This window comes from Sycon ciliatum, chromosome 2 (genome assembly GCF_964019385.1).
Source record: "Sycon ciliatum chromosome 2, ocSycCili1.1, whole genome shotgun sequence".
Classification (NCBI taxonomy): Eukaryota; Metazoa; Porifera; class Calcarea; order Leucosolenida; family Sycettidae; genus Sycon; species Sycon ciliatum.
In genome coordinates this window covers 34,961,396-34,971,245 of record NC_088644.1, presented here as the reverse complement: position 1 = coordinate 34,971,245, position 9,850 = coordinate 34,961,396, and the positions used below count along the sequence as shown (strand labels likewise).

General features: G+C 45.7%; 1 protein-coding gene across 1 annotated transcript; it reads left to right on the top strand.

Annotated features, from left to right (window-relative positions):
• Positions 1–1,320: 1,320 nt before the first annotated feature.
• Positions 1,321–8,375, top strand: LOC135809809 (ras-related protein Rap-2b-like). The gene is made up of 3 exons (XM_065323237.1): positions 1,321–2,035; positions 2,340–2,470; positions 7,199–8,375. The coding sequence occupies exons 1-3, from the start codon at positions 1,771–1,773 to the stop codon at positions 7,691–7,693; spliced, it is 891 nt and encodes a 296-aa protein (XP_065179309.1). The 5' UTR covers positions 1,321–1,770; the 3' UTR covers positions 7,694–8,375.
• Positions 8,376–9,850: the final 1,475 nt, after the last annotated feature.

Here is a 9,850-nt window from a genome sequence, read left to right as displayed (position 1 = left end):
TCTAGTGTCTTGTATGAAAGCCTGTCTCAAAGCCTCGAAGCCTGTTTTAAACGCAAGCCTGCTTTTTAACTTTTAAGATACACTGTCAGCACATAAGCCTGGTTTAGTGTTGACATACACAGAGATATATGGTCCTAATAGAAGCCTGACTTGAACAGAAACCTAGCACTGATATCGGCTTCTACAGGAAAGAAATCCAGGCTTTTATACGCGACATTACTGTAGCGGAGCACCCATGACTATGAATGACACTATTATTATAACAGTATGCAAAATTCAATCATCCAAACAAAGGCGTTGATGGCTATGCTCTGTTTATGATAGCTATTACTAGCTATGCCATCAAGCAGACGTACAGTCATGCACTTGTAGATACAAAAGCGTTAGGGTGTGAAGGACTTCATCAGACCTACATGTATAATATTATGTACGTGTGACATTATCAGTTCTCGGATCTGTACGGTAGAATATCGTGGGTGTGCCGAATATGGGCCTAGCCTACACTTTGCAAGAGATAAACGTGCCCACGATGGCTTGCACGAATTCACTGCACATGTGGATAATTTGGCAGAGAATCTGCATGTGGCACTCAATACCACATTCACCCCACAGCCATGCGAAAGTGTGTACGGCCCACATTCCTTAGCTTAGCACTGCGGATTGGTATTTTAATGTGATTGGAACAGTCCTCCCTTGAATGCTTGATGTGACACTTCTACTTTAGCCCAATCATGGATATAACTCCTCGCGTCTACAATGTACAATCACGTACATGTATATCGTCAGCAGATACGCCATAATGTCTATTGGCATAGCATTCTCACCACGGTGTCTCTGAGAGGCATACAAAGAATCATAATCATCGATCGGTATGGTCTTAAAAGGTACATGCACATACACACTGTGCCAGTACATTGTACTGTAGTCAATCAGCACGTTGCAGCAAATGCAGGTACATGTAGATGATTGTACATGTCCCATGAATGGGCATACGCACTCGATCGTCACTGTGCTTTGTAGCCGATGTTTTGTTATCCAATTTTGGCAAGAGACTACTTATCTGGAACTGCAGTGGTGGGTAACTTTAGCATGGACTAAGACAGCTGCAAGGCGGTGGCGAGATGCTTGCCCGACCATCTCAAAGCATGTACATGTACATTGTACAATCATGTATTAAGCCAGCGAAGGTGAGAATTCCTGCAGTTACCATTTTGTGAGCACCAGCGGCAGCCGCATGTCAAAAGTTTGAGTGTTGGGATGGCAGCTCCGGCCACGATGTTGCGCGGAGAGAGTGGTACTGTAGTAGTAGTAACACATGGCTATGTTAGTATGTATGCTAGGGCGAGGGCGAGGGGAGAGTGTTGCAAGCGTAGCAAAGCGTGACCCTGTAAGGACAATAGGCGCGTATATGCAAGATGTCCAGGGGACACGGTACGCGTCCACCTACTGATACTGGGGAGTTACACAGTGTGCCAGCCCGCTATCTGCTCTGTCATGGTGTGAGGCTATATACATGTACATGTAGCAGCCACTGCGGTTCCTCTGTTGCAGTGTTGGGGGGAGCTCGCAAAATCAGGACAGCCCCGAGGAGACGACAGCAGTCTGTACGTGAACAAGTACAGGATCCAACCTTTCCAGCACTCACATGTACTCCTCTGTCTTGTGGTGGCGTCGTGCTCAAAGAACTCCAGTCGTACTCCTGACCTGACAAGCATGAGATAACGTTGTGGAGCTGGTGTGTGGACGCTGCGGGACTCTCATTAGTCTGCAATGAATCCGTCCAGCATGAGACCGTCCACACCAGTTGTGTCGAGTAAGAAGAGAGGCAGAGCGATGCGTGAACTGCCAAGGAGCGGATCACAGAGCGCCCTGCAGAAGGTGACGACGGACTCCGACTCCTCTCCACCGACCACCGTCGAGAAGAAGGGCAGGCGCGGGACGCGACGGGTGGCCACGCCGCCAACACCAACCCTGGGCCCAACACCTGTGGACGTGCGCATAGCAATGCTGGGCAGAGGTGGCGTGGGGAAATCAGGTGAGCCATGGTATGGCTGAGAATCTTCATGCCCATAGGTCATTGTAAGGGCAAGAGGAGGGAGGACCTTTACTCCAAAAATCTATCAACATTGCCTAAGGTGGAGATCTAACGTTACAATACGATACAAGCAGGAAATTAGGGCGGCGGAGAACGATCTTGCTTAGCCACTTGGTATAGCTTTACACATTATGTTAACTTCGACCTCTTTTCTTGTTTGCCTTCCAAACGCCCCTGATCTAGCATGTAAATTCTGCAGGTTATTGACTTTGTCTTACATGTATCTCTACTCGCTCCTGCACAGCACTGACTGTAAGGTTTATATGCCATCGATTCCTGAGCGAGTATGACCCGACGCTGGAGGACACGTACACGAAGGAGACCAAGGTCAGCGGCGATCCTGTGCGACTACACATTCTGGATACTGCTGGCGAGGTGAGAAACCTGTATATACTATGTACATGATTGTACATCATATCTACTCTAGCTTCTGCTAGGTAGTCAACTCCATCACCATGTATTTCACTGATTTTGTTAATGTATAGCACGGATTAGGGTGGTAGTATTGAATTCTTTTTAGAGTGATATGGATAGATAATGATTACAACCTAAGTTGCTAGTTACACCTGCAAAAGTGCACCATACTTCGAGGGGTTGCTGTGTGACATTTCGGCCAAATAACGAATAACCATGAAACTCGGAGTAACAGCATAAATATAGCTTTGTCCCATTGCTGACTGTTGTAAGGTTAAACATTATATGTAAAGGTGCTATTCGAAGTGGTTCCATGAATGGATTCTACTGGAGTATAATCGACATTAGCCACGAGGTGATAAGAGGCGATAAGAGTGCCCATATTTCTTGAACGCGAACGTACTCATAGAGTATTCTTCAGCGTTTGCTGATGCTGTCTACAAGACCTGGGTGTGAATGACCACTATGTGTAGAACAGACAACACAGGAAGAGAGGCACCGTGTACGATTATCTCCACCTAGTATGCTCGCCTATCCTATGGCTATGCTCCATCTGCGTGAGCGAATTTCTGGTTTTGGTTCTCGATCGTGTCTGTTATGCCGCGCCCCACTCGAGATCCCTTCGAAACACTAGCAAAGACACTCAGCGAATGTGACTGGCCGCATAAAATTATTGTTCTAGTTGGTTAGGCGTTACTAAATATGCTGCGCGTCGAAACTGAGCACACTAGAAATATAATTTGGAACAGAAGTCTGCGCCAAGAGGGCGGAACAGTGCATAATTGTACAGCAAAGCGGACGCGATGTGCTAAGCACGATCCCTATTATTTAACGCTGCATATGCAACTGTACTTGGATTAGCTCAATCTGCAGCTGGTTAAGACCTAAGTAAGGGAGGGTGTCTGGTCATCGGCTTAGCTCAATAGACTCTTGATGCTAGATGAAAGCGACACGCGTACAGCATCTCACTACCTGATCAATTAACATGGTCCAACACGCTCTGCAATCGAATCCTACATGTATATCATGCCAATACGTGTCCACTAGTGAGGTATTTGTGCTGAATGGTAAACATCAGGCCTGCATTGAAGCATACGGGGCAAGCGTTCTGTATATCGCTGATGCTAGGGTTGCTTCGGTTTAGCGAACAAGGCGTTCAGGAAATCGCCAGCTGGGTACACTTCCTGGTTGCCCTTCTGCTGGTGTCTTCGCAGCGCATGCTTTGTACGTGTAGTGTCACGGACTGGAGGTTCGGGTGAGAGCCTCCGCTGATCAGCCGTCCACCCCGGCTGCCAGCATTGCGGTAGGTGTAGTGCGATTAGGAGCCAGTGTAACTGTGTCGCTGCTAGTGTCTCAGGCCGCACGTTAGTGGCGCCGCTATTGTGAGCATTGAGCGGTTGCAACCTTCACCTGTCGTACACAGTCAGCAACCCGGGGATATACACGAACGTGTACAGGATGGGGCAGGATAGGGACGCCGACCATGCACCGAACACAGCTCCACTGTTCGGCGTTACGACGTCTACCGCCGCGGGCACCGTTACCCACTACCAGAAGGCAAGGCCTGGCAGTGTGTGTGTGTGTGTTTCTCGTGTAGCCCACCATGATAACATTCACCTCACCAATTGAACGTACTAGTACTCTAGCTCATACTCAGTACAGTTGATCCTAGCACAGCCTGCAGGTCTACCAAGCGGCTAGATTATGTTCGGCTGACATCCCAGCGAGAGTAGAGCGGTCGTCATCATGGTCAATTAAGGCCCTATTTGGACAAACCATGCATGGTCGTGAAAGGCACACAGAAGGCTCAAAAGTCTGTACAAACCTGTTGCATTGAGCGAGATGATCCCAATTGTTAATTTCAATATCTATGACTTTATTCCTAGGCATAGCCGCTGCCCTAGTCGTTGACGATTCTTGTACAATGTAGCCTCGTCCCCAGGTCTTTCAGTTGACGCAGCATCGATCTCTCCAGTCTGTAGCTACAATGGCAATCCGAACACATGAACACATAGGGTTGCTTTCACTGCCGTCCACGCTGGTGTCTATAGTATTACGGCTGCGCTGTCCCAGCATTTAGGAGGTCGGCTGTACTTGATGGGGTAGATCTACACCTATCTGCAATACACAAAGGTCAAAAAGAATGGTTCCACCAATTATATATAATACATACGTTGTAACGCTGCGTTTCATGCACGTAGCTAAATGCTAAGGCAATCATCAGACAGCTAACCCATCTGCAATACAGATTGGTGGGTTGTAGATGTACATGTAGATGATTGTAGATGTACATGTACTTGTAAGTATGAGTTGTTGTCAGTACATGTATAGTCTATCAGCTGACTAAAGGAATTTTTGCGCTGTACTCGTACCTTGATTCAAGAAACAGTTGCCTTCTGCTAGCCAGAAACCAGTACAAAGGACAGTTTGACCTTGTTGCCCAATTATCGGTAAACTAATAATGCAGTTAAGAGGTCCAGCACACGCAGCGGCTGCCTTTGGCATTTGTCTTGATTACCAGTGATTATCATGCCCTGATGAAAGGCCCGGAAGGAACATTACTCACATCAAACACCTTGCTTGGAATAAATAGCGACCGTCTTAGCATCGAAGTACAAAGTAGAAGTGTACATTGTACCTTCAGCCTTCACTTCCTATCAACATCAGTAGGGCACTAAAGTTGGTTTAGATGTTGACCTGTCATCGCTAACAATTTCCTTTCAGCGGTTTCGTGGACTCAACCTACACTACTTGACAACGTTACTATTACGGTGTAAATGCAATGATTATATGTTGGGCACTCGCATTCTATCCACTATCACATGTACTACATGGAGTGTACATTGTACATGTACGCGACACCAACCGTCATTACTGGAGCAAGTACTCTACTCTTGTACATTTACCAGAACTCGGTGCTTTCGTACTGAGCAATTACATGTACATGCACATGTGTGCTCTTGACCACAGCCTGTAATGGGCAGTAAACGGAGGCTTGGATGCAGTACCTTGGCAAAGGTATTCAGTGTTACTCTTCAGTGCCTACCTCTCTGCATGCAGTACTTAACTGTTAGCATACACGCGTCGAGGCTAAGATCTTCTTGGTCTGTACTGCCCCTCACAACGACCCTATGAAATTTTATGTCAGGCTTCGCACCAAAAGCAACAACGGATGCCCTGAACGTCCTGCCACCAGCGACGTCTTCCCATCACTTTACATGCCACAACATGTCAGCAGGTAGAACGGTGTGACGCTCACGTCAACCAACACTGGTACCACTCACGGAACTGGTTGAGCTAGCTGCGGCGAATCGCTTTCAGAGGTGGTGTCAGGGCGTCTTGGTAATTGGCACTTGGAGCGCAGAAAATAGCCTGTACGTGGATACTGGCAAGGCCCACTAAAAACGTAGCCAACATGCAGTGATGAAGCGATATATGGGCTGAAAGGGACTGCCACCACTGTGACACTTTATTGTAGGCACTTTCCTCAAGATAGACATGGTGCCAAGGCCGCATGGTAAATGCTAAATAGCGCATGTACATTTACGGACTGTGCCAAATAGGCGTGACACTAGCCACAGTCACTGTTGTGATGGACGTACTGTAGTAGTCGTTTAGTACTCGGCAAAGTGTCTACAGTACATGTACATGTACATCGCAAAAAGTATCAATGTACATGTACCTCCGTTGGGAGCAAGCCAATCTAGGCGCACGCATGTAATAACGTTAAATATTATTGATACGAGTTAAGAGTAACTCTCCATCACTGTAACTGGATACTATATACAGTCAGAAAGTGCAATAGCTAGGCACAAAACTGACAAGAGTACTGAGACATTCAACGTCCTGACACCTAGCTTCAACACATCTCCGTAGCGCTAACCGACAGCCTTCCAACTTGGAAGGTTCAAGGTATATGGTATATAGTGACTGTATAATAGTATCCAGTTGCAGGGATGGAGAGTTACTCTTAACTCGTATCCATATGTCCTTTTCTTTTCTACATTTATTTATGGCTCAACATCCGAGTTTTAAATATTATTAATATTATTATTCTGTGAAGGGTCAAAGGGGACCCTTCTGTGAAGGTTCTAAAAACATATCAGTCCAACATGCACATGAGCACCTTGGAAGAATTATTGGTCATTCACAAGACATAATAATGAAAACGATAATAATTATTGAATGTTTGAAACTCCTCTGTTTTTCTATAGCCTCTGGCTCTTTCTCCCACTCTTTCTCTAGGTGGCATTGTATATTATAAATCCGATTGGAAAGAAAACTGTGCTTTAGGATACTACATGATACTGATGACTAAAATGATCCTACTTATCCTACTCACTCTGTGAGCTGTGAACATTCACTTGTTATAGTTGCAACCTCCAATCTGGTACACACAAAGAGTCCTCCGCTGCAGCGCACGACTTGATTTTGGTCATTGATGATGCCTTCCTGGGTGAAAATTCGGATCAATTCGAGTCGTGTGGTGTAGCCATGGACTGTTTGTGCCTGGAAGATTGGAGTTTATCCTGTCTAGGTACTGGTATTTGTGCATAGTATATCTGCACATTTGCTGGAAATCCATACGATACAGGTGTTAAGAGTTTTCAGTGGTGGCGACAACCTCATTGCAAACTTGTTCTGTGTGCGCATTCTATGCTGTTCGTGTGGTCCCTTTCCTTGTTACAGAGAGAGACTGATCTACTTTATAGGCGCAGACAGCTGGAAGGCATAACTGCATTCATGATCGTCTTCTCCATTGCCGACCGACATACATTTCGATCAGCCAGGGACATGATCAGCGTCATGGCAGCCAGTCGCAGCGACCGGTTCGATCTGGGTCTGAGTACCGAACGGCCCGCTGTGATGCTGGTTGGGAATAAATGTGATATGAAATCACAGAGACAGGTGTCCTACGCTGAAGCATCCGCTCTGGCAACGGCACTGAACTTCCAATATATGGAAACGTCGGCTGCGGATGATGGGCATAGTGTTCGCCAAGCCTTTCATGGCCTCGTCAAACAGGCCCAGGCGAATATGGCCGCCGAGGCTGCGGCAAAGGCCAAACGCCGCGAGCAGCTGCCAACACCAGTCCGACAGCCACGCAAATCCTCGTCACTTTTCGACCTCCACCTGGTGGCGTTCAGGGACAAAATATCGCGTGTCATCCACGTGAACGTGTGACAAAATCGGAGTCATGGAGAAACCGACCTCTGTCCAATGCCTGGTGAAAGGCCTCGGTCGTCAGGGAAACAGGTTACGGAAGGGTGAATTATAGTGATCCAATCATGGCCAGCATAGTATTCCCTGGGCCGTTGAATCCGTCAACACGGTACTCTGGCTTCATGTCCTTGGTAAGTAACGGTAAGTAACGCTATCATATTTGATTCTAAGCCATATAATTATCATAAATTGAATTTGAATTACAGTTCATGATAACATTGACTGTCAGGTAATGTTCATTACGTGTTGGTTCATAATAAGTAACTGGCCAATAGCAACCGTTATAAACTAAACTCAGACAGCAGACAATATAGCTGGTCTATATCTGTCAGCCTTGCATAATACAGTTGCAAAATCTCAAACTTATGAGTGAGGATTCTCATCGCTCTTGTGCCATTCACGCACACAATTTCTACAATGAATTCTACAATAACTCCATTATCATTTCTACAGCATAAGATTGAAGCAATACGCTTGATCAACTGGTCATTTCTAAATTTGAAGAATACACTAAAATCAATCTTGAAGCATGTTATTCAGTTTGTGGCCTGTATACTTTCAGTACTATTTTTATAAAGCTGTATTCCTTGAGTTATTAATCATTTGTAAAATCCAAGCGATATACTTATACTGTCACTTGCTATCCATACCTTGACCTTGTAACGCTTGATAAGCAAAGTTCATGCAAGTCTGAAAGTAGGCTGACGAATATAACACGATTATGATAGTACATTAACGTGTACATGTACATGTGTACAGTCATGTACATGTACACGTTAATGTACATGTACATTAACGTGTACATGTACATGTACACGTTAATGTATATGTACATGTACATGTACATGTACATGTACATGTACATGTACATGTCCGTGCTGCTGGGGGAAGTTTACTCAGAGGAGTTAAAATGTCATGTATTATTGTATGTTGTCATTTGAAATTCAAGTTATAATTTCTAAGGGCTGCCAAAACCCTTATCGCCTGTCCAGCCAGTCTCCATAATACAAACATCTGTATGAACAAACAAAATAAAAGGAGTAAAAGGAGTTGCAGCTATTTTAAAAGTGCAAAACAAAGCACGCACCTTGAACTAATCGTGGGGGAGGATAGAAGGAGTAAGAACTCCGAAGGCCAACTCCTAATGAACTTCGGTAAAACCTGTCAAGGCGACCACTCTGATAAGGTGACCACCTATTACCTGTCCCAGAGGACCACTATATGTACAAGTACTGCAGAAGTACTAGTACATGTACATGTACATGTCATTTCCAGTCAAATGACCTTGGTAAGAAGACCACTCGCGCACTGGACGACATCTGTAAGGTCGCTAGCTTGAGCGACTGGCTTAGGTAGGCTTCAGCGTACAATGAGGTAGGTGACGCTGTGGATTCAAAGGGGGTGGGGCGGGGAGGGGTGGGGAGGGGCCGGGAAGGGGGGAGGGGGTGCCGCTATAGTGAAACATATAGATTGTTGGTATTTTCGGAGCGAACATTTTGAAGTGCTGTCAAGACTCTGGAAACTCTACAGTTAAGGTTAGGCTCCAGTAAGCAAGGAGCACTTGGCACAGTTTGTGAGAGTAAAAAGGGGAAAAGGTTAGGAGGGAAAATTGACTGCCCCCCCCTCCCCCCAAAAGGAATCAGGGACTTTCGTTCTAGGCCAGGGATGTTCTTACCACAAAACTATGGTGATGTTGTTATCCAAGCAGAAACGGCTCACTGCTTTTCTGCAGATCTCCAAGGGTAAGCAGGTGTAGTATCCCTGCCCGACCAATACGGAAGTAGTACGGAACTAATACGGAGCTTTGCCTGATGTATATTTAGTGTATCTCCGTATGTAAGCGTACGGCGTCTGCTGCATAAAAGCGGCTGCGCATTTCTGTTTTGATGAAGATGAGATTTTGATAATAACGAGCTATTCAACCTCCAGGTGTGCACCGGAGAGAAAGTCAGTTATTTTGCCGCTTCTTCTTTCACTAATAATTATATCTCAGGTATGTACCTGAAAGTAGAATAAAAGTAATAATCTTGTTGATTTCACCGCGCCTACCACTCGGCTACCCATTACATTGGTGGCAGCGGTGTAGTTTTAAATAAAACAACGTGATTCGACCCCAGA

Coding starts and splice junctions, on each gene's coding strand:
- LOC135809809 (XM_065323237.1), top strand. CDS start 1,771: ATGAATCCGTCCAGCATGAGACCGTCCACACCAGTTGTGTCGAGTAAG. Junction 2,036..2,339: donor AGGTGGCGTGGGGAAATCAG/GTGAGCCATGGT, acceptor GCTCCTGCACAG/CACTGACTGTAAGGTTTATA. Junction 2,471..7,198: donor TTCTGGATACTGCTGGCGAG/GTGAGAAACCTG, acceptor TCCTTGTTACAG/AGAGAGACTGATCTACTTTA.